We start from the raw sequence: 26,295 nt of genomic DNA on the forward strand, positions 1-26,295 counted from the left end.
TTTATAAATACTTTTTCAAAGTTCTGTAGCATTTTTTGTCTGCAGCTCATCAATTAAGTATAGTCTTTGTTCCCATTAGTATTTTGCGTTAGTATTGGTCAGATTCACATCCCTAAGTACTGCAAGTTATGATGTCTTGCAAAGAGCTCTAATGGACAAAGCATTTTTTATTTTAATTTCCATTCTCTAGTGAAATCTTCACGCTTTTTTTCCCCAAGTCGTTTGTCTACCAAAATAGGATTTATCTTTATGATTTGTCTTACCCCCAAAACAACTGAAAGTTTCCAGCTCTTTCCTAGACATACAAATAACTTCAGTGTGGAAAATGTTGCTCCCTAGCAAGTTACTACTAGGGACACTTTTTTTTATGGGACATCACTTAGTATTAACAGTTCAATTTAAAGAAGTTTATTTAAAAGTTTAGCAAATCAAGTTATATTGGAGGTCTAGAATTAGTTAATTCTTGTTTGATTTTTAAGTGAAAAACAATATTTGGTAGGTTTTTTTTTTCCCTGTGTTTAGAGGAATGGAGCAAATCCATTTGTAAAAAGGTGATTTCTGCCATGTTAATTATATGTCAGGATTTTACATTAAGTTTTTTCTCCAAATTTTACCCCCAAACTTTGAGGTCATGTGCCTTTACAAGTATTTGATTCAACATATTGTTTATGTTATACAAATACTTGGAACAAAATACTTGTCATAGAGTAATAATTGGCTAGTTATGAACATTATATAATAGTCATTCTCAATTTAATTCTTCAATTTGTAGCTATATGACTATGGAATTGTACTAAATTGCTTTTATCATTTCTAAATATGGGGTGTAAAAAATGCCAAAAACATAAGTTCCAAAACTGTCAAAAATTATTTAATTTTAATTTAGTTTAATGATTAATTTTTATATAATAGAAAATACAAAGGCAAGTAGGTGGTACAGTGGATAGAGCTCTGGACCTGGAGGCAGGAAAGTCTGAGTACAAATCTTGCTTCAGACAGTTACCAGCTGGGCAAGTACTTAATCTTTCCCAGGGTTACTATGAGGATCAAATGAGATATATGAAGAGCTACAATAAATGCTAGATATTATTAGAAATGGTATGTATCTGGAGAGCCAAGATGGTGGATCAGAGGCAACCCAGCTGAACTCTCTCAACATTTCCCTCCAAATAACTTTAAAATAATGCCTCAAATCAAATATTAGAGTGACAGAGTCAACAAAAGGTCAGGGTGAGTCATCTTTCCAGCCAAAGAAAACTTAGGTTGGCAGGAGAAATTAGTGGTACTAGAGTGGAAGCCTGTCTGGAGTTCCTACACATGGTGGCAACAATAGCAGCAGCTTCAGGAGCTCTCGGCCCAGAGACAGTAAGGGGGGCAGACAACTAGTAAGAGATTACAGAGGACCCTTTACTGGCACTGATTAGCAACTCTATTCAGCATACACACTTCTGGATTTCTGTTCCAGGGCAGATGGGAGCACTGGGGGTCTATTACAATAGGGGCCTTGGTCACAATAGCACTTGTGGCTGAAGGGGACCAGGGACCCTTCTGGATAAAGAACAGAGTGCAGACCTGGACAGCAGTGACCATACCTCTCCCAGGATCAGCCACCTTGAAAATAACCAAAACAGCTAGGTGGCACAGTGGATAGAGCACCGGCCCTGGAGTCAGGAGGACCTAAGTTCAAATCCAGCCTCAGACACTTAACACTTACTAGCTGTGTGACCCTGGGCAAGTCACTTAACCCCAATTGCTTCACTAAAAAAAGAAAATACCCCAAACTTACAGACTCCCAGAACTAGCTATGAAAGCAGCCGCACGAAAAAGCTTGAACCTTGGGACAGTGCCTCCCCACCCCCATACTCCCACCATAGAGTAGAGCCCAACTTTAACATAAAGCCGAAAAGAAGAATTTGACCATAAAAGGCTACTCTGGTGGCAGGGAAGACCTACACAAACTCAGAAGACAGCAACAGTGTGAAAACAGCTACAAACAAAGCCTCAAAGAAAAATGCTTTTTGGGGGCAGCTAGGTGGTACAGTGGATAGAGCACCAGCCCTGGATTCAGGAGGATATGACTTCAAATCTGGCCTCAGACCCTTGACACTTACTAGCTATGTGATCCTGGGCAAGTCACTTAACCCCAATTGCCTCACCAAAAAAAGAAAAGAAAAGAAAAATGCTTTTTAAAAAAAATTTTTTTTCTCCAATTATGTTAAAACCATTTTTAACATTTTGGTTTTTTAAGTTTTGAGTTCCAGTTTCCTCCCTTCCCTGAATATTGATATATCAGGTTTTGATATACGTTATACATGTGTAATCATGTAAAACATTACCATATTATTAATTTTGTACAAGAAGACTCTCAAAAGAAAAAATACTAATTAGACCCAAGCCCAATAAGAATTCCTGGAAGAATTAAAGTGGTAGTGGAAAAAGTGGGGAAAGAAAATGAGAGTGCTACACAAAAAGTTTGAAAAGAAAATTTAAATCTTGGTTAAAAAAAAAGGCACAAAAACACTGAAGAAAACACCTTAAAAACAGAATTGGCCTAATGGTAAAACAGGCACAAAAATTCTCTAGAGAAAAAAATTCCTTAAAAGGTAGTGTAGGGGGGCAGCTAGTTGGCGCAGTGGATAGAGCACCGGCCCTGGAGTCAGGAGTACCTGAGTTCAAATCTGGCCTCAGACACTTAACACTTACTAGCTGTGTGACCCTAGGCAAGTCACTTAACCCCAATTGCCTCACTAAAAAACAAAAAAACAAAAAAACAAAAACAACAACAACAAAAAAAAAAAGGTAGTGTAGGGGCAGCTAGGTGGTACAGTGGATAGAGCACCAGCCCAGGAATCAGGAGGACCTGAGTTCAAATCCGGCTACAGACATTTGACACTTACTAGCTGTGTGACCCTAGGCAAGTCACTTAACCCCTGTTGCCTCACCAAAAAAGAAAATAATCATAAAATTTTTTTTAAAAAAAGGTGGTGTAGGGGGCAGCTAGGTGGCACAGTGAATAAAGCACTGGCCCTGGATTCAGGAGGACCTGAGTTCAAATCCAGCCTCTGACACTTAACACTTAAAACAACTCAAGTATTGTGGAGTCATAGTCATAATCACACAAGATTTTGCAGTTTACATGTTAAAGGAGCAAAAGACTTGATATTCTAAAAGATATGTTATTCCAGAAGGGAAAGGAACTAGGATTACAACCAAGAATCACCTACCTAGGAAAACTGAATAGAATCCTTCAGAAAGAAAAATAGACATTTAATGAACTAGAGGGCTTTCAAACATTCCTGATGAAAAGACCAGAACTGAATAGAAAATTGACATTCAAACAGAAGTCTTAAGAGAATAATTATGAGGTACTCAGTGGAGTTAAGTTGTTAACTATTTGGGAAAAGAGTAACTAAGATGTAATTCCTAAGAAGTTTAAATAGACAGAGGGCATAGGTGTGAATCAATTCTATTGGATTGACTTCCCCCAAAAAAATTAAGGGGTGAGAAAGAAGGATGCACTGAAAGAAGGGAGTGGTAAAATGGGAAATTTTCCACATAAAAGGCATGCACGGAAGAGCTTTTACAGTGGAAAGGAATGCGGGGAGAGTGGTGAGCATTGCTTAAACTTCACTCTCATTGGGATTATTTCAACGTGGGAAGACTATATATGCATACTCAGTTGCGTATAGAAATGTAAGTTACCCAATAGGAAAAGAAGATTGGGAGGGGAATGGTAAAAGGGAGGGTGGATTAAAGGAGGCAATTGTTAGAAGCAAAATAATCTTTTGGAGAGGGACAGGATAAAAATAGGATGTAGGGAAATATACAATGATCTTAACTGTGAATGGGATTAAAATAAAAGCAGATAACAGAATAGATTAGAAACCAGAATCTAACTATTGTTTCGAAGAGACACACTTGAAAAAGAAAGACACACAGGTAAAATACAGGTCTGGAGCAGAATCTAATATGCTTCTGCTAAAGTAAAAAAGGCAGAAGTAGCAATCATGATCTCAGGCAATGCAAGAGCAAAGAAAGACCTAATTGAAAGAGATAATCAGGGAAATTACATTATGCTAAAAAGTACCATAGACCAAAACCTCTTAAACTGCAGGTCACAACCCGATATGTGGTCACGTAACTCAATGTGGGGGTTGGGGGGGGGGTCACAAAAAATTGGCAGTAAATATTTGAGCTATATACCTATTTTATATACCTGGGTCGCATAAAAATTTCTTGAGCAAAAAGGGGTTAAGAGTGGAAAAAGTTTAAGAAGCCCTGCCATAGACAGTGAAGTAATCATCAAAAATGTTACAGTAAATTTCTCTGATATTTCTCAAATATATACTGAGTGTAGAACTGAATCAAATTTATAAAAATAAGAGCCATTCCCCAGTTGATAAATGGTCATTGGATATATACAAACAGGCAGTTTTTAGAAGAAATCAAAGCTATCTATAGTGATAATTTTAAAATACTCTAAATCACTACTGTTTAGGAAAAGACAAAACAAACTCTTGAGGTACCACCTCACACCTATTAAAAATGACAAATTCTGGAAGGGATGAAGGGAAAATAGGCAAACTATGAAATTATTGGTGGAGTAGTGAACTGTCCAACCATTCTAGAAAACAATTTGGAACTGCGCCCAAAGAGCTATAAAACTGCATGTATCCTTTCACCCAGCAATAGTGTTAATAGCTCTATATCTCGAATAGATCAAAGAAAAAAGAAAAGTACCTATATGTACAAAAATATTTAGAGCAGCTCTTTTTGTGGTGGCAAAAAATTAGAAATTGAGGGGATACCCATTAGGGAATTGCTGAATAAGTTGTGGTCTGTGAATGTAATAGAATACTATTGTGCTATGATAATGAGAGATCTGGTTTTAGAAAAACATGACAAGGGGGCAGCTAGGTGGCACAGTGGATAGAGCACCAGCCCTGGATTCAGGAGGACCTGAGTTCAAATCCGGCCTTGGACACTTGACACTTACTAGCTGTGTGACCCTGGGCAAGTCACTTAACCCCAGTTGCCTCACCCCCAAAAAACAAAAGTATAAGAAAAACATGGCAAGACCTATATGAACTAAAACAAAGTGAAAAGATAGGAGATCATTGTTCACAGTAACAGCAATGTTGTAATGATGATCAGCTTTGAAAGACTTAGCTACAATGATCAATACAGTGTTCCAACACAGTTCCAAAGAACTCATGATGAAAAAATGTTATCCACCTCCAGAGAGAGAACAGATAGACTTGGAGTACAAATTTTCTTGCTTGCTTTATTTTTTTTTTAAACAGCTAATATGGAGATATGTTTTGCATGATTGCATATGTATAGCGTATATGCATATGTACCTTCTCAGAGGGTGTGGGTAGGAGGGAGAGAATGTGGAACTCAAAATTTAAAAAGAATAGAATGTTAAAAGTAATTTTTTAAAATATTTTTTATAAAAGAAATGGTATGTGTCTTTGCATTTAGATTAATTGTATAGAATTTTCTGGCATTTAATTTTTTTATTAGAGAGAAACAATTTTGTAACTAAAATTCACTTGTTAAACGTGCATTACTTTATTGGTGTCTCTTTCATTTTTTCATTAAAAATCAAGTAAAAGAAAACTTCATTCCATTTCTAAAACGGCTTGCTACAAATTGCCCATATTTTTGTTTTTTTCCAAAGCAAAGCAAAAGCTAGAAGATCGGCTTGCTGCTGCTGCCCGAGAAAAGCTGGCCCAGGCCTCCAAGGAGTCAAAGGAAAAACAGCTTCAGGCTGAGCGGAAAAGGAAAGCTGCTCTCTTTTTACAGACTTTAAAAAACCCCATGTCAGAAGCAGAATCTGGGAAGGTAGATGATCATCCCTTTGGTGTGGAGGTAAGCTGTGAGGAAGTGCTGTGTTCACATGGTGCCATTGTTATTATTATCAGTATCCCACCAATATGGCTGCTGATCTCTCCACCAGCACGTCGTGGTGGCCTCCTGGCCCCTTCAGGTTTCTGACTAGTTTGAAACTCTGAGACTCCAGTCCACTTTCTGTTCTTAAAGTTAGGCAGGTAAAGCCGCAACAAAGGGACTACTGTAAATACTTTTTATCTAGACATATTAGCTGTGTACTTATTGTATATACCTATATATAATGTAAACATATGCTATGTTAACCATATTGCTGAAATATGGTGGAGAGTATTGGCTAGCAGTTCATTTCATTACCATCAACAAAAACAGTTCATCTTTTTGTTTTTGTTTTTCAACAACCAAAACTTTGCCCTCTCCTGCTCCCCTTTTCCCCCTTTAGAAACAAAAGAAAAAGAAAAGCCAAAATATATGTCTCAGTCTACACCCTGAGCCCAACTCCTCAGGATGTCAAGGGGTAGGTAGCATGTTTCATCGTGGGTGCTCTGGAAGCATGATGATCATTTTAATTGATAAGAGTTCTTAAGTCTTTCCAATTTGTTTCTCTCACCATGTTTTTGTTATTGTATAAATTGTTCTCCTGATTTTATTCACTTCACTGATCATCAGTTCATACAAGTCTTCTAGGTTTCTCTGAAACAATCCCCTTCGTTCTTTCTTAATGCACCATAGTATTCCATTACACTCATGTGATACTTTAATTTGTCTAGCCATTCTTCAGTCAAGGGCATACCTCCTTAGTTTCCATTTCTTTGCTGCCACAGAAAGAATTGCTATAAATATTGTATATAGGGTCCTTTTCCCTCTTTTTTTTTCTTAATCTCTTTGGAGATATAGAGCTAGTATGGTATAGCTGGCTCAAAGAGTTTACACGGTCTGACAGCTTTTTGGACATAGTACCAAATCAGTGAGATTTTTTTTTTTAGGTCCTCCTGTCTGCCAGATGTGTGGTAGGCAATGGAAATATAGAAACAAAAATGAAACAGTCACAAAGTACACCTTGGAAAAGAACTTCTGTTCTAATGGGGAGTTGGGGACAGGATAACAAACGCACAAGTAAATACAAAATGTGAACTACATAAATAAAACTAATTTAGTGGGGAGGCCACTAACAACTGCAGAGAGGGTTCCAGATGAGGTATTCTTTGAGCTTACTCCAGAGGGATATAGGGATTCTAAGAAGTAGGAAATGAAGACAGTTATTCTGACGCATGCAGGACAGCTTCTACAGAGGTTTAGGAATGGTCAGTGGCATATCATGGATAGGGATCATATCCATAAGCCAGCAATAAGCCTGTTCAGCTGCTGTATCTCTAGAGTTTATGAGGAAAAACAACAGGTGAATATCCAAGAGATTGAAACAAGATTGTGAAGAGCTTTAAATACAAAAGGAGGTTCTGTTTTATCCTAGAGGCAATAAGGAGCCACTGAAACTTCTTGAGCAAGAGAATGAAATAGTCAAACCATTACTGTAGAAATATCATTTTAGTGACCACATGCGCTGTCAGGGGAGCTTGTAAAAATCTCTCAGGCAAAAAGGGGTCGTGAGTGGAAAAAGTTTTAAGCCCTGATCTAGCTGACTTCAAGAGATAAGAAAACTGTTGGAGTAAAATAGGTGATCAAGGAAGAGTAAACAGAAAGAATGGAATACAACATTGAGAACCCAGTTGAAAGTGGAAAGAAAAAAGGAGACGTTAAGCATCTACTATGCCAGGCACTGTACTAAGCCCTTTTTATTTTTTAAAAACAAAACACTGTCTCTTTTGATCCTCACAACAACCCTGTGAAGTAGGTGAGATATTATGTCCCCATTTTTACAGTTGAGGAAACTGAGGCCGGCAGAAGTGAAGTGACTTGCCCACGATCACATAGCTAGTAAGTGTCTGAGGCTGAATTTAAACTCGGGCCTTCCTGACTCCAAGCCTAGCTCTCTAGCCATTGCACCACCAAGCAGTGGTTAGCATGATTATGTAACTTCCACTCATGTGAGTAAAAGCAGAAAAGGTCAATGCAGGGAGAGGGGGGATTGGGAAAAAGTTGAGCAACAGTAGGATAAGGGGACAAAGGATTTAAGAGTAGAGAACAGTGTGAAGTTGACCTAGTTAGCCAGTCAAGATTTCAAGATTTAGAAGGGAGAAAAGTCAGGCCAGAACTAAGGTGGACAGCCTGAGAAAGCAGACCATACCAGAGGGGCTGAAGAGTTCAGGTAGGAAAGAGAATAATTGGTTTAAGTTGAGAAACAGAAAATATAGGAGATGATGGTCAAAGAAAGGAATTTCAGTTATAAATCATGAAAGTAAACCTATGGGGTCATGCAAGGGTTCTTTGTTGACATGCTATGAGGGTATACATCCCTGGACATCAGTGTGTAAACCGAAATCCCCAGGTATAAAGATCAATAGAACTGTGAGCCAAGAACTAAAATCCTAATAAAGGATAGAAAATGCCCTTGGGAACCAGGAGGTACCTCACCAAAATCTCCTGAAACCACTATTTATTATATACTGTATGCAGGCTGGTTCAGTAGACTTCCTAGAAATTTATAAGATTCCTACCCTCAAAGAGTTTACAGTCTAGTTGGGGATAAGGCATTGACACAACAGTGCATAATTAAATATTTTGGTTACAAAACAGACTTTGGAGTCTCACTTTTAACTAGGCAGGGAAGGAAATTTCTAAAGTTTTTAAGAGCTAGTGCTTTGTAATGATTTGTGTGTGAATGATATATTCAGTGTTTCATACATCTTAATGACTGGTAAGAAATTGTTGTTAACTGTTGCCTTTGCTAAGATAATGAACAAATTGACCAGTTGGGAAATAGAGAAATTAAGACAGCTTTTCTTTTTAGGGTTAATATTAAGATTTTAAATATCCTATTTTTGTGTAAAATGTTACTGAAGACTTAATCAAACCAGGGAAACCAACCAAAATAAAACAGTTAATTCTGTGTAAACCATCACAAATTGTGTTTTGTTAATATATTTAATCGGAGTAGTATGTCATTAGTCATAAATTAACATTCTTGGGGCAGCTAGGTGGCGCAGTAGATAGAGCACTGGCCCTGGATTCAGGAGTACCTGAGTTCAAATCCGGCCTCAGACATTTGACACTTACTAGCTGTGTGACCCTGGGCAAGTCGCTTAACCTCAAATGCCTCACCAAAAAATAAAATAATAAAATTAAAATAAATTACCTTTCTTTTTTCAATTTAATTTCCTGGCTTTTGAGAACCTATCCTGATGCTTTGATATTCAGAGTATCAAGTTTAAGTAACGTGTGTTCTCAAATTCTAGGAAATTAAAATAAAATAGATAGATGGGGAATTTTTTCTGTTGCTTACAAGATATTTTATATTTTCAAAAGAGGTTAAGTATGTATTGAGTCTAATAACTTACTGTGTTTATAGGTAGATATACTTTTGAGCTCTGACCTCAGTTACAAACGTTTGTTATCTGTGTTTTTTGAGTTTAAAACTAACAAACCATCTTGCTACTCAGAGTTACAGAAGGAAATATCATCTGGGCCAATAACTGAAAAGATAAAAAGAAATTACCTGATTCACAGAGTTTAGTGACAAGTGCTACATTTGGAGTCTCGGACCCTAAGTTCAGATCTCAGTTCTGCCATCTGTTGGCTGTGTGACCCTAAACAAGATAACTGACCTTTCTGGACTCTCAATTTCTTCATCTTGAAAATGAAAAGGTTGGACAGTTATAAATCTACTCTTCTTTTGTCCACTATTAATAGCCAATTAAAATGATGTTCCATCTTCTTGCTGAGTCTTCAAGTTTTAGAGGTTTTTGCCATTTTGTAATTTGAAGGAATCCAACTTTTCTTTTTAAACTGTATTTCAAGAATATCAAGGGGCCCTTTGAGCTTACAAGCATTTTTTTGACCCATCTATTTTTTTAAGTGACAAAAGATAATAGAAAATGACCAGACTTTCATTTCAGGGCATGATTATCTTCATATCAGTAAATCATTACAATAAAACTGTAACACTTTAACATTCCAAAATGACTGAAGAAGCTAGTACTCAGAAATGAAATCACTCAAAGGACTACTTTGCATTTAAACTGAAATTTAGAATGGATTATGGGTGCTAAACTTAGATATGGTGTTAAATACAAAAAAACAGTGCTTCTCCTAAAGCAAGAAGTAAAAATAACAATTCTGATCATTCCCAAACAGCTTTTCAAAAGAAAATATTCTTAACTATTTTTTAAATCTGTGGCTCCAGGTTGTATTGACATCTGTCCCACATTAATTTTATAATCCAGAGCCATCGTATACTAGCTCTAGAAACCCCAAGAGGAGGGTTTCAGAAACAAGAAATTTTGTTGTTACTCAGTTTCAGTCATGTCCAACTCTTTATGACCCCATTTGAGGTTTTTTTGTTTTTTTTTTAAGGCAATGGGGGTTAAGTGACTTGCCCACGGTCACACAGCTAGTAAGTGTCAAGTGTCTGAGGCCGGATTTGAACTCAGGTACTCCTGAATCCAGGGCCGGTGCTTTAACCACTGCACCATCTAGCTGCCCCCGAGGTTTTCTTGACAAAGATACAGAAATGGTTTGCCATTTCCTTCTCCAGCTTATTTTACAGATAAGGAAACTGAGGCAAATGGGATGAAGTGACTTGCCCAAGGTCACACATATAAGAAGTGTCTGAGGCGGGATTTGAACTCAGGTCTTCCTGAGTTCAGGCCCTGTGCTCTATCCATGGCACCACCTAGCTGCCCTGAAAAGTATGACATATTAACACCAAAAGACTGAATTTGAGTGAGGGTGTCATAAGATTTGTAACAGTATTATTTATGAAGCATCATCAGAATCTGAAATGTGGCAGCATATTCTACTTGTACCATCTTGTTCTCAGATAATCCATACTTTGAGGATTGTTTTGGACTGCTACAAAAATAATCCTTAAATTATGACAATGCCCAGTATTGACTGTATACAAATATGTGTGTCTACATGCATGTGCATGTGCATGAATACACATACATGTCTATAAAACATTCCTGAACCACTGAAATAAAGGGGAACAGAAATTAATGGGATGATGTAGAAGTATATGGGATAGCTCTTTCATCTCTCACATTACCAGCTCATGGCACTTGAGTATACCACTGTTCTCCATAAATTTCCATAAAAAGACACATGCTAGGATACACCCATCCCCCAATATAAAGGCACTTGCCTTTCTTGAACCACCTGTGTCCTGCTTCCATTCATTTCTGTTCTTTTGTATTTCAGTGGCTTAGGACAAATATTTCACTCTTTGTTTTAGAGGATGATTTCTGAGCATTGAAAAGTTATATCATGGTAGAACCTATGCTTGAGATTTTTTTAAATTATATTTTTGTTGTATTTTAACCTCAACTAGTTTCAGTTCAGTTCTTTTAGTTACCTAATTTTCCCCTATTTTTTCCAGTCATATTATAGCAGTATTTCATCTCCTTTTATACAATACTTAATGTCTGACTTCTCCTATCTTTACAGTTCTCTGAAAGTAAACCTTATTTTAAAATATTTTTTAAAGGTTTGGGGGTTTTTTTGCTTGTTTTAAAAAACCATTTGGATAATTCTCCTGGATAGATAATCACACAGATTGTAACTGATAAAATATGCCCACAGAAATGTAATGTTAGTAACAGATGGTGATAAATATCTTTAATTGCTTCTGAACAAAAATACTTGTAATTAAGTTGGCAGTTGCTATAATTAATACACAAACTCTAAAATATTTTTAGCTTAATGCAGTTTCTGAGGTTATATATTACCCTTGACTTTAGACAAATCCTAATAGAAATTTTGTGCACCTAATGGAGTCATATAACCATAGTGTTTTAGAGCTAAAAGGGACCTTAAAACACCATCTAGTAATTTTCCTTTTATTTTACAGATTTAAAAATTGAAAGCCAAAGAGGTAAAGGGGCTTGCCATTAGTTAGTGGTAGAGCTAGTCCTGAGCCCAGCCCTCTACTTCACCATAGTTCTTCTCAAGCCTCCATAGGCTCTAGTCTCTTGGTTAACTTACTAGATCAGACACATTGAGATTGGACAATATTTTCAAGATGTACAGTTTCTGGTTGTTTTCCTTAATGAAAATTCAATAATGTACTTGCTGGAAATTTTTCTTTTCTTAAATTTCACAGTTCTGTGACATCAATCAGTCGTCCTTCTTTGTTGTCTCAGGAGGCAATAGTTTGACTATTTCAGCTGTAGAAGCCAGTCTTGAAATCAGTGTCCTCCCAGTCATTTATGTTATAGGAAAATGTACCCATGACAGCCTGTAGTTATAAATAGTTTATTTAAGCTAGCAGATCTGTCAGAGGTTTCCAGGTTTGTGTCTTATAATAAAATTTTATCTCAAAAACTGTTGGCAGGCAGCTAGATGGCGCAGTGGATAGAGCACCAGCCCTGGATTCAGGAGTACCTGAGTTCAAATCCGGCCTCAGACACTTGACACTTACTAGCTGTGTGACCCTGGGCAAGTCACTTAACCCCAATTGCCTCACCGAGGAAAAAAAAAAAGAAGAAAGGAAAAAAAACTGTTGGCAGAGGGTAAACTCTGACAGGTCCTATCATGGTTTTTTGTTTTTGTTTTTCTGTTTTGTTGTTTTGTTTTGTTTTGTGGGGCAATTAGGGTTGAGTGACTTGCCCAGGGTCACACAGCTAGTAAGTGTCAAGTGTCTGAGGCTGGATTTGAACTCAGGTACTCCTGAATCCAAGGCCAGTGCTTTATTCATTCACTGCGCTACCTAGCTGCCCCAGGTCCTACCACATTAGAAAGGATTTGAACACAGACCTATCTGTCAAAAGTCATTCATTCTAAGACTAATCACAGTAAGCTAGAGAGTCTTACCATCAGATATTCAGTTATTTTGTAGCTGATGTAGAGTTATTCTCTTCTGAGTTTATGTCTTGGGTTTTCCTGCGACCACAATAATTCTCTACATTTCTCTTTTGGTATTTTCTTCTATTTATTCATCCTTCTGACCTGACTCCCTGAATTGGGACTTTGTGTTGGGCCTACCCTCTGTGCCCTTCTGGAGGGAATAGTGGGGCCTTCTTTGATACTAACTGGAATTATCTTGGGTCTAGGTCATAGTGTGATCCAGGACATTGTTGTCCTTCCTGTAGGCTTCTGATCCCTGGTTCATGATCAGAGAGACAGAGTAACAGCCACAGGCTGTAGTCTCCCTGCCCTAGGTCTGTAGCTTCAGGTACTTCAGGCTACATGCCCCTGAGCCAGGCTTTTCTTGATTTACTGTAGTTTTTCCTTGAATTTCTTTTTCACTTCCCAATCTGGTATTTCTGGGTTTTTTTCTTTTTAATCCCGTGAAGAGAGCTGGGCTATTGTGCCATGAAGTCATCTACTAAGGTATGAAGGGATTGGCATGTCCACCCAAGGAAGGAATAACCATACTGATGACAGCCCAGAGCTCTTCAGTTACTGAAGGAAACATTTAAGTGCAAGTAATACAGACCCAACTAAAGTTTTTATGAGAAAATGGTAATGCAGCAAACAATTAAGTATTTATTGAGCACCTACCATATTTAAGCCATTGATGTTAGTGTAGGAAATTGGGAGGAACTGCAAATAATAACCACTCCTGCCGGCTCTCTAAATAACTCAAAAAATCTTTCCTATGTAATAATAACCTAACTGTGAAGTATTTGGAAGCCAATAATAATAAAACATCTCTGTACATTTTTTTCAGGGTGTTCATCCGTAGGAAAATGACTTTGATAATTTAATGAAGTTTCACAAAGACAGAAAAACTCAGTAGAAGTCTTTAGTTTTCATATTTAATCCTATTTTATAGCTGATGTGGGCTTTCTTGATAAATACCATTATATTTCTTTTTTCAAATAAGAGTTAAACTGTTTTTCAGCAGTTAATTTTATCACAGCAGGAAACACTTATTGTTAGTTTTTATTGCTTACTTGTTGACAAATACCATATTGTGGTGGGAGGATTAAAAAATATGATTTTCTCTGTTATAAGTTTTACAGTATTTCACTGTTCTTTTCAAAAGTTAGGCTTTGTTATAGTCTTCTTTTTCTGCTGATTTTTATTTTAGGCATTTTCATTTAGGCATTAAACCCACTTCTTGAAAAGGCAGCTCAGACTGTAGAAGAATAATTTACCATTGGTCAATACTCCTAGCAATTATCATGCCCTCCTACAAGCTTCTCAAACAATTTCTTATTGATTGGTTTCTTTAGAGAGGTCAGACAGATGCCTTAGGAAGACAAAGGAAAGGTGTTAGACTAGAGTCTTGAGCATGACCGTTTAACTTGTATTGCGAAGTATGCTCCTAGAAAATTTAGATTAACGGCTAAACTCAAAATTTCTTAAATTAAGCTCACTTCAATGTTTAAACTGAGTGGGAGACATTTTCTTAAATATTTTAGATTCTTTTCTCAAAGAATCAGCTGGCTAATTTAGGTCCTTTATTGGTGGAGCAGGGAGCCAGGGAATCAGTTGATTTGGCTATGTAGAGGTATGTTTTCAGGCAATGCAACAAAGACAAGATAATGATTTCAGTTCTGAATATGTTGAGTTTAAGATATCCAACAGGCATTTGGAGATGAGAAATTAGAGGTCAGACAGCAGAGAGATTGGAGCAGGAAAGAGATTTGAGAATCATCAGCATAGAGATGTTCATTAAATCCATGAGAGCTGATGAGATCACAACATGAAGTATTCTAGAGGGAGAAGAGAAGAAGGCCCAAGACAGAACCTTGGGGGACACCTATGGTTAGGGACCATGATCTGGAGGAAGATTTAGCAAAGAGACAAGAGAAGGTGTGGTCAGAGAGGTAGGAGGAAAACCAAGAAAAGTTGGTGTCCCAAAAACATTTTCTATCCAATGATTTTTCCCCCAAAAAAAGTGCTAATGCTTCATGACCTTAGACTCTGTCTTCTCTGGGCTTCACAGTATAGATCTTTTAAGCCCCCTGGTACACCTTCAGCATTATTGGAAAATGTTGAGCCAAGTTCCTTTTTACCTTTGAAAGAAGGTTCTTAAATTTCAAACACCTTAGTCATTTCAGATTAGTGAAGGGTTGTCCATCAGCTCCCACATGCTGGTTTAGCACCAACTTTTCACCCTCTGTTCGAGTGAAAATATTGGGAAGGGATAGTATTAGATTATATAAATTAGTAATATAAAAGCCTTTGTTGATGTATATATATTTATAGTTCTCAAATATTAGCTTATTTTTTCAGTACATGTTTCTGTTGTCTTTACTAGAGCTATTGCTATCAGAACTATGTGCTGAATCTAAGTTTGTTTCCCTTTTTTCACCCCTAAACCAATTATTGGTTTTAGTTTTTTAATTTTATTTTATTTTCAGTTCTGGATGTTCTCCTTCCCCTTCCCCACCCATTGAGAGTTTGTTTTTTGTTTTTAAATTACAAATATGTATGGTCCTGCAAAACAAATTCCCTCATTAGTCATGGCCAAAAATAATGAGAAGAAAGAAAATAAAATATGCTTCAATATATGTTGCATCATGAGGCTTTCAGAGTTGTGATTAGTCATTGTGTTGATTGGAGTTACTAAATCTTTCATACTTTATTCTCTTTATAATATTGTTATTTGTTTGTTTTGTTGTTTTGTTTTTTTAGTGAGGCATTTGGGGCTAAGTGACTTGCCCAGGGTCACACAGCCAGTAAAGTGTTAAGTGTCTGAGGCTGGATCTGAACTCGGTACTCCTAACTCCAGGGCCAGCACTCCATCCACTAGTTGTATTTGTTTTTATTTGTGCATCAATTAATACAAATCTTCCAGGGTGTTTTCTAAAACCATCCTATTTAATCATTTCTTATACCACAACAATATTCTAGCACATTCATATACTATAACTTGTGTCCTCAAATGATTGGTATCTCCTCAGTTTCCAGTTCTTTGCCACCACAAAAAGAGCTCCTATAAATATTTTTGTACATATGGGTCCTTTTCCTCATTCTTTGATCTCTTTGGGATATAGACCTAACAGTATTACTAAATCAAAGCATTATGTACAGTTTAATGGGTGGTTTGGGGAGTTTTTTTGTACATGGCTCTAAATTGCTTTCTAACATAGTTGAACTGGTTAACAGCACCTCTAACCCGTTTTCCCACAGCCCCTCCACCATTTGTCATTTTCCTTTTTTGTCAACTTAGCCAATCTGATAGGCATTAGCTATTGATTTCTATTTCTCTTAATAGTGATTTAGAGGGGGCAGCTAGGTGGTGCAGTGGATAGAGCACTGGCCCTGGATTCAGGAGAACCTGAGTTCAAATCCGACCTCAGACACTTAACACTTACTAGCTGTGTGACCCTGGGCAAGTCACTTAACCCCAATTGCCTGACTTTTAAAAAAAAAATTGACTTCATGGGGGCAGCTGGGTGGCACAGTGGATAAAGCACTGGCCCTAGATTCAGGAGGACCTGAGTTCAAATCCAGCCTCAGACACTTGACACTTTGCTAGCTTTGTGACCCTGGGCAAGTCACTTAACCCTCGTTGCCCTGCAAAAAAAAAAAAAATCAAATCAAAATAAAATAAAATAAATTTGACTTAATTTCCCTTATATCTTAGAAATATAGCCTTTATCAGAGAAACATGCTGCAAATATTTTTCTCTTAATTTTCTGCTTCTCTTCTATTTTAACTGCCTTGGTTTTGTTTGTTCAGCATCTTTTTAATTTTATGTAATCATAGTTATCCTGTTTTACTTCTTGTGAACCTTTCTCTTATTTGGTTACAAATGCTTCCCCTCTCCCCAATCTGACAGGAAATTTCCTCCATTCTACTCTAATTTATTTATGATATCTCCCATTATGACTAAATTGTGTACTGATGTGGAGCTTATTTGGCATACAACTTAGTTTCCACAAAGACTGTTTTCTAATTTTCCAATAGTTTTTGTTAAATAGTAATTCTTGCCCCAATGGCTGGAATCTTTGTGTCAGTTTTTGGTTTTAAAATAATTTTTTGATGTGCCAAGAAACTCCACAGGAAATATAGTTCTATAAATACCATTAAGCTAAAAATAGGAATGCCCATACACATCGAATCTAATCCAAGTTTTCGTAATGACCAGTTTCAAATGGGTGAATCATAGTCCTGTTTTCACTTTCAGTATAAAGATTAATTATTCGATAGATTTGATGAAACTTATTTCTCCCTCCTACCCCCATATCTTGATTACTGTTATGTGAAAATCTTGACTGAGATGAATCCCTTGCTTAAAAACAGGAAGCTGAAAAATAAACAATTAGCAAAGAAACCATTGTGTCATCATTATCCCATAAAAACTAGTTAGTATAATAAAAGCAAGAGCCCTTAATTCAAATTATAATAGCTATAGTTTTAAGGATTATAAGGAACTTTTCTCAAGACATTCCTGTGAAGCAGGTACTACAAGTATTATCTCTGTTTTGCACATAATGAGATATATTTATCACTCCATCATCTATACATGTCTGTGCATTGTAATTTAATATGTGTTTGTGTGTGCATACTACAAGTACTTTATGTGTGATATTTTCTTCTTCAATGCCTTCCTCTCTTCCCCCATAGCAGGAGCACTGAAAACTCCATTTAGATGCCATACCTTTCTGTATCCACTGTCTAATACATCACCACCAACTAAAATAGTTATCACAATGATAATTGTGTCTCTGTTTGTGCCATATCCCCCAGTAGAATATGAGTTCATTTTATTTTTGTCTGTGACCCCAGTACCTAGCATCATAGGCAGGCAGGCACTCAACAAACATTTATCAAACACTTACTATGGTCTGGGGATACAAAGAAACACAAAAACACAGTCCCTTTTCTCAGGGAATGTCACATTCTAATAATGGAGATGACATGCCAACAGCTTCATGTGTACAAGATGCTTGCAGTGTAAATGAGAAGTAGGGAAGCATTCTAGGCACAGACTACAAGCAATGAAAAGGCAGGGTCTGGAGAAAGAGAATTGTAGTCATCCTTGGTGTTTCTTCCATGTTTATTGAACTTTGATATTACACATCTTAAAGGAAGAGCAGCCTGATTCTAGGGGAATGAGAACTGAACTGCAAGTCAGGTGACAAGAGTGCTAGGTACTAGAATTGTACTAGGTCCTAACAATACAGTTGTACTACTGGGGTTCTAGTAGTACTAGCATCATCAGATACTCTGTCTCACTTTGTGACCTTGACTAAATTATTCCATCTCAGTTTTCTTCTGGTTTGTTTTTTTTTTAATTAACCAGATGATCTTGAACAAATTTTCTAACTCTAAAATTCCTTTCAGTCTTATTATGTATGATTGATTGAATAATCCAGATGCAGGAGTTACAGTTAAGGTGTCAAAAACCTCATCTCTGCCATCACTAAACTCTGCTGCCATGCTAGATTCTATTTTACAAGATGATGTCACATGATCCTAATTTTGGATCTTATCGTCTGTCAAAGCTCCTTTCACTTTACCCAAAAGTGTCTGTCTATACATATATCGACTGACCTGCTGTTTCAATGCTAATTTCTACACACAGCATACCTTAGTAATGATGGCCCTCAATTCCTGTAATTTGGGTCATCAAGAGAAGATCATATTTTGTTCTAGAGGAGTTTTAGTGTTTCATGTGTTTTGTTGCATTTGAACTCTCTGCATAAATCTGTTACCAAAATAATCTCTTTTGCCAGCCATTCAGAGTGATAGATTTTGCCATTTATGTTTATGTTTCTCACCTTAAAAATTACTATCATCTTTGTGTTAGTCTAAATGATATAGCTGCTTGATATAACAAAATATATGTCAGGAGGAGTTGGCTTCACAGGTTGTTTCAGAGGAGTTTTTTTTAACAAACATATCACATTAAAATAACCCAGATTGTTTTGTTAGTTTAATTTGAATACATAATGCTTGTAAACCAGCTCTGTCCTATATTATGAGAAACCAGGTTGTTAATTCAGGTGATAATTCTCAAACCTGTTTATGATCCTTGAAACTCAAATAAGTTTAGCATTATTTTAGTGTGTTTTGTAAATAGTAGAAAAATAGCTAGTCCCAAAATAGTTGAATAATAATTTTGGTTATCATTTGGTATAATTTAGACCACATGACATATCTGTCCAAACTGTTTTTGAGCATTTCTTTGTGATGATACATATTTAAATAGGGAAGTAGGAAGCACAAGTTAATTAACAAACCCTAATTTACAGATTCCATACTGTAATCCGTCAGTTCCTGTTATATTCAAATTAAGCCTCCCACTCATAAATAGGGGGAACGTCAGACTGGTCTAAGTGGAAATTATAGCTGGATAGATCTGATTTTTCCAATTCCTATGAAACAACAGCTTGAGAGTGACAGAATTTGAAATGAAGGACAAACCTGTAGTGCCTGCCTGCCTGCCTGCCTGCCTGGAATTGTTTTAAATAAACCTTGCAGCAGAATTCTCTGAGGCACAAAATGATAAATTACAGATTTCTCAGTATGTCTTGAGGTGTGTGATGGTTAATTGACTGTAGCTAAAATTATTCATTTACAATGAGTTGAGGAATGACCTTTCTATCCTTAATATAAAGGTGTTTAGGGGGTTGCATACCTTTGCATTTGCAGTAATTACCTTAAGACAAAATGTGTCTTATTTGAAGTTCATTCCATGATGAGGAGCAATCTTCAGAGTATTGTTATGATTCATAAAGGATACTTTATTGCATTAACAAAAGACAGAGCTTAATCGCTTTTTCTAAGTAAATTGTTATTCTTTGTTTCCCTGATAAAGACCTCCCCACAGAATGTCAATTAGAACCATATGGGCATAGTATGTTAGAATTGGAAGGGCGTGTCCCTTCATCCAGGGCAACGCTGGATGTCAGTTAGTCCCAGGGCCAGGGTGACTGGCTTACCTACACACCGTGAGCTACAGAACCAGCACCATTTTTAGCATTCTGCTACCCTGTCCTCTGGGCTTGGCGATTTACCCAGGGCCTGCATCAGAATACTCACTTTTACATATCTGTTACTAGTCTTAAGCCCTGCGGGTGTACAACAGGGTAGTGTGTAGTACACGAAATTGATGTGTGGAAGAAAGATTCCAAAGAGCAGAGCTCTTTTCTTTTTTTCCCCCATGTGCCACAGTGAAGAATTTTGCAATGAAAACACCCTTGATGTCCCAGTGTTCTCCCTGCCAAGATTTCTTTTTTTGGTGGGGTTAGCTCTATTGATTGCACTGACTTAAAGAACTCCATGTTGAGACTCTTCTTACCAGTACAGACTGGCACCTCCCCCACAACTTAAACTTTTAGGGAAATACCTGGGGCACTGAGACAATAAGTTTACACAGCTAGTATGTATCTGAGGCAAGACTTTAAAACAGGTGGGACTATATACATTTCAGTCTAAAGTCACCCAGTCAGTAAGCATTTGTTAAGCATCTGCTGTGTCAGGCATTGTGTGAAGAGCTGGGGATACAAAGAAAGGCAAAAGACAGGTCACACCCTTATGGGGAGACAACAAACAAGCAGCTATGCACAAACAAGATAAATAGGAAATAGTTAACAGAGAAAAGGCACTGGAATGAAGAGGGGTTGGGAAACACTTCTTGTAGAACAGGGGATTTTGGCTGAGACTTGAAGGAATCCGGCAAAGCCAGAAGGTGGAGATGAGGAAGGAAGACATTCTAAGCATGTGGGACAGCCAGAGAGAATGCCCTGAGCCTAGAGATGAAGTATCTTGTTTGTGGAACAGCAAGGGGGCTGGAATCACAGGATCAAAGGTGGGAAGATAATGGGGAGGGGAAGAGGACTAGATTATGAAGGGATTTAAACACCAAACAAAGGATTCTGGATGACAGGGGATCCCTGGAGTTGTAGGAGAATGACATGGTCGGACCTGCTCTTTAGGAAAATCACTTTGACAGTTGTGTAGAGTGAGGAGAGATTTGTGAAAGGCAGACCAGCAGGCTATTATAACTGTCTTAGGGGTAAGTGGAGAAGGGCCTCTACCAGAGAAAAGGGCACTGTGCAAGAGATTTTACAAAAGCACAATCAACAAACCCCAGCAACATATCGAATATGGGGAATGAGAGATAGTGAAGACACAACGATGACACCTGAGTTGTCACCCTGGAGAACTAGAGGGATCGTGTTGCCCTCTCTAGTAACAGGGAAGTTTGGAAAGGGAAAGGCTTTCGTGGTAAAGACAATGAGTTCAGTTTTAGACATGTTGAGTTTAAGATGTCTACTGGACATCTAGGTCAAGATGTCTAAAAAGGCAGTTGGTGAGGTGAGATTGGAGGTTAGCAGAGAGACTGGGGAATGATGGGTATATTTGAGAATCATCAGCATAAATATGGTAACTGAATCCCTGGGGATTGATGAGATTATCAAATGAAGTAGCATAGAGGGAGAAGAGAAGAATTCCCAGGAAAGAGCCCTGAAGGGCATCTGTGGTTAGTTGGTGTGACCTGGATGAGGATCCAGCCATGGAGACGGAGAAGGAGCAGTCTGATAAATGAGGTCCTGAAAATCTAAAGAGAAGAGAGAGTAATCAGCAGTGTCAAAGGCTGCACAGAGGTCCAAGGTAAATCAGGATTGAGAAAAGGCCCTTGGATTTGGCCACTAAGATATTGTTGATAACTGGAGAGGTGAGTTTTGATGGAATACGTTTGGAAGCTAGATTGTAAAGGTTTAACAGTGAGAGGAGAGAGTAGAAGCAACTATCATAGACGAAGGGTTTAGCTTCAAAAGGCAGAAGAGATATAAAGCAGTAGTGCAGATGGAGAGATCACGTGAGAGTTCTTCAGTATGGGGGAGAGGTGGGCATACTTGTAGGTAGGAGAAAAGCAGCCATTAGAGAAACTAGCTGATAAGAGAGATCGTGGAAGCAATAGAGGAGGAAGTCTGCTACAGGAAACGGGATGAAACAAGGTTCCTTGTTCCATGTAGGGGAATTAGCCTTGGCAAGGAATAAGGCATAGAAAGTAACAAATGAAGTCTGGCTAATGGGAGATGACAGGGACAAGAGGGAACCCTTTTGAATGGCCTCCATTTTTTCAGTAAGATGTGAGACAAGGTCCTTGGCTTATGGGGGGGACAGAGAGTCATGGGAGGTTTGAGGAAGGCTGAAAAGAGCATTTAGAAAAGCCACTGTATAACGGAATTATTTAAGGAGGTGTCGAAGATTACCTTGCAAAGGTGAGGGCCCAGTTAAGCTTATGTAGCATAAATTTGTAGTGGACCCACTCAGAATATTTATGTGATTGTCTCCATCTACAGTCAGCAGCAAACATGGTGCATGGTGGCAGATGGTGGGAGTGACCCTCCAGGGACTGGAGAAGAGGATGCCATAGGGTTAAACAGGTTCACCCAGTGATCAAGATGGGGGTGGGGAAGAGCAAAGGAGCAATTCTGGAGTAAAAGTGTCTTGTTTTACTGGTATGAGGGGTGATTCTTTACACTGGGGTTTTTGACTGTACACTCAGGCCTCCATAGGCACTTTTTTTAACAGCCAGCCATTGGTTTTGTTCTTTCAGGAAGTCAGTAACGTGCCGTGTACTTTACTGACTGGAGTGAGACCTCTGCCAGCTTTGGAAGTTAAACCACCAGAACGGCCTTCAAGCAAAAGTAAAGACCCTCCCCGAGAAGAAGAAAAAGAAAAGAAAAAGAAAAAGCACAAAAAGCGGTCTCGGACAAGATCCCGCTCTCCCAAGTACCATTCATCATCTAAGTCCAGGTCTAGATCACACTCAAAAGCAAAGCATTCTCTTCCCAGTGCCTACAGAACTGTCCGGCGGTCAAGGTGAGTCTGCAAAAAATCATCCTTTCTTCACTTTTTAGATCAGTTTGTATTTAAGAGAAAATTAGACTGTTTCATTAAATCCTTGTAAATATAGTTCATGATAATGAAATAAATTAGGTGTTTTTTACTTTTTACTTTCAGCATAGTCAAGGATAATCTTTTTTATTCCATTAGTATTTATTGAGTGCCTAGTGTTGGGGAGTTTCCTAAATGATACAGAGATAAATAAGACATAAAACCTTCCCTAATGGAACTTATAGGCTAGGGGGAGGGATGTTCAACACCTCCAATCAAAACGGTTTAGATTTTGACAATTCATCTATCATCAAGTAGATTAATGAATGTGTCCCACACAACATTGCCTAAAAAACAGAGGGTTCTTTTTTTTCTCTAAACTCTTCCTTACTGTCTCATTTCTTTCAATGCCAGATTTCAGTACCAAAGGAATCTTTGCTAGTAGAATTATAAATGTGCACTCACTCTGCATCATCACATAGAGGGGTGTGTGCAGTAAATGAAAAAAATTCATGAGGCTTTAAAAAGTATAATAAAAGTGGTTTGGGGTTTCGTTTTTGTTTAGTTTTAAAGCTGGTCTTTCTAACCTCTCCCTCTGGCAGTCACTGTCTTTCGAAAAAAGTTTTCATATGAAGTAAAGCATCAGGAGTAAGGTCCCTTCTCTTTGATCTGGTGATTGAAGAATTAATAGCAAAAGAAGTAAACAAAATTAATTCTTCTGACAATGTAAATAAAAGGCATTCAGACTTTTGTGAGTCACCGTATTCCTTGCTTTGTTGTATAAGAAGAGTGACTGCTTGTAGAAAGTTAAGAGGGGAAAAAAATCTCATTCAATGCAGAGAGTTTCATTCTTTAAACTTCAACAGAAAAAATGGATTTTCCTGTCCTCTTTTAAGAAATAAAGCTACCTGGGGGCAGCTAGGTGGCACAGTGGATAAAGCACCGACCCTGGATTCAGGAGGACCTGAGTTCAAATGTGACCTCAGACACTTGACACTTACTAACTGTGTAACCCTGACTGGGCAAGTCACTTAACCCTCATTGCCCTGTAAAAAAAAAAAGAAGAAGAAGAAGAAAATGAAATAAAGATAAGTAGGTTAGATGATGCATATTGCCCTAATATAGAAGCTTAAAATTCCATGATTTAGGATGAGCAGATTTAACCCTATTGTGACTCAGAACAAACCTGGAAAAGACACATGACATGCCCTGTAGTAATAAAGTTTTGAGGGAACAAGGGTTTAAAGGGAAAGATAATGAGTTCAAAAGATAATGACCAAATCTGCCTCTCTTGAATGTTTTGGCAAAGAAATGGCTATCTATGCTGCTCCTCTTGTCTCTCTTTGAAAACCCGTGGTTGGGCATTTGTGTTTTCTTTCTCGTGTGAAATTACTGCCTAGACAGTCACATATGACTGAGGATATGTAATACAGATGCAGAAAAGGCATTATAATCATTTATGGCAAGTCCAGTGATATGCTTTCTAGAACAGCAGAAGGCTATAGTTTATACAAGAAATTCTTTGTTACAGGACTCAGAAAGTCTACAGTCTTAAGGACTGTTAACAATATGAAGATAATATAGAATGTTTACTCTTTTGCTTGAGTATGAAAAGTTGGTCTTAGGAAAATCTTCTTTCAGAATTAATTCAAACACCTTTATAAAACTTTTTCCATTTGCAATGTTTTATATTTATTCTGCCTGCTCTGTTTTAACTAAGAAAATGATGCTGTAATTGTTAACACATTTTGTTTGCTAAGCCTTTATATTCAGAAATTAAAAGTATTACTCTAAGACTTAAGCTATAAGTTTTTCACTGTGGTATAATCTTATTTACTATCTGTAAAACATTAAATCTATCTCTGCTAGTATATCTAAAAGGGCTACATGTTTATCCAATGCTGATATATTTAAGAAGTATATTCTTATTCTAGATTTTACCCTTTTGTGTATAAACATTTTTATATAAGCATGAAAATATTGTATTAAAATGACAGTAATGCATTTCATAGTTCTAACAACACGATTTTTTGTTGTGATGCAAAAATAGTCACTTTTGGCCAGTAATTGGTAAATCAATCAATTCTTAAAAATCATCCATCAAATCAAGGTTTAACTGAATTGACACGGGGGCGGGGGGGGGGGGGGGTCCAAGACCTGAATCCGTGGAGGCTGTGCTTTTATAGTCATAAAGTGATGTCAGGCACATTTCAGGACAAGAAAAATAAAGCTAAACTGATGTCTTCAAAAATAGTTGGTAAGGGATAAGGCACCAGCCTTGGATTCAGGAGGACCTGAGTTCAAACCCAGCCTCAGACACTTACTAGCTGTGTGACCCTAGGCAAGTCACTTAACCCCAATTGCCCTGGAAAAAAAAAAAAGAAGAAATACTTGGAAAATAGTTGGTAAATAGTTGCTACTTAACATTTTACCAAATAATTACCCTTGGAAATGATGACACTTCTCCTTTGTCCTTCATTTCCCTGTATTCCAGCCTGTTAAGAGGGTCCCGTGGTGCTGAATGACCTATTATAATCCAAAGTGTCCTGCAGGGACCTAGGTGAGAGGAGCATGAGAGCTTCAATGGTGCTGAAGGGCCAGTGCTGTTTTGTAATGCCTCCGGAATCCCAGGGACAGGAGTCAAACACGCTCTTGCTTCCCTGCCTTTAATCACCTTCTTTTATGCAGGCTCCTGTCTCAGCCTTAGCAGGGTCGAATAACTGCTTTGAGTTGCATTCAGTATTATTTCCTTCTCTTCTCTGCTGGTAACAGCCCTTGGCCACCTGATTTTTCCACTTGCATAGATAGTACCATTATTTGTAACATTTGGATATCTGAATGGCATAGAAATGCAACAGTTCTAAAATGAGAGCAAGGGATAACTTTTCACAATAGTATGTAAAATAGTCAAACATGTGAATAGTTTTTTCCTCCCAAGTTATTAATTATTTGCAATTTATAAACATTTTCTTTTAGATAGTTTAATCTATTATAGATATGTAAGTCTACGTAAAACAGAATAAATAACTTAAGAGTTCTGGGGTAGTTTAAATTGCATGATGGTCTGAAAGATGACTACCAGCTGATAATTACAGATGCCATCTCCTTCCATTTCTGGTTAGGTGGGCCATGCAGCAGTTGGAATAGAGTTTCTTTTCTGAAATTAGCCAGTCTAAGCAATAAAGCCACACGCAGAGTAAGATACATTCAGTGGTTGGGGAGGGAACCCACAACATCATTGTGTACCAATGACTTTTAATGGACTTACTGAAATCCTGTGTATCACATGTTTTAGCTATAAAATACCTAAACATCCCTTCTAGGAAAAGAGTATAATGTTTCTCAAAAACAAAAGTGAAAATGAGATATATTGAGTGTTTTTTTTTCTTAAACCAACATTAAATGCAAGGTCTTTTTCACTTTTGCATTGTTTTCATTTGCATTTTCTCTGAGTTTCACTTGTGAATATTTCCTTTGTCTTTTGGAGTAAATGATTTTAAGTTTCTCACAGCTTAATACTGTTACCTGAAGTTTAAATTCTTTAGTTTGAATTATTAATGATAATGCACCTAT

At 37.5% G+C, this 26,295-nt stretch overlaps 1 protein-coding gene across 1 annotated transcript in view; it reads left to right on the forward strand.

Annotated features, from left to right (window-relative positions):
• Positions 1–26,295, forward strand: part of LOC122734300 (splicing factor SWAP) — a 128,351-nt gene that overhangs the window by 68,338 nt on the left and 33,718 nt on the right. Inside the window, 2 exon segments of the mRNA XM_043975012.1 lie at positions 5,684–5,874; positions 22,442–22,707. Coding sequence (XP_043830947.1) covers positions 5,684–5,874; positions 22,442–22,707 — 457 coding nt within the window.

Source organism: Dromiciops gliroides, chromosome 1 (assembly GCF_019393635.1).
Source record: "Dromiciops gliroides isolate mDroGli1 chromosome 1, mDroGli1.pri, whole genome shotgun sequence".
Lineage (NCBI taxonomy): Eukaryota > Metazoa > Chordata > Mammalia > Microbiotheria > Microbiotheriidae > Dromiciops > Dromiciops gliroides.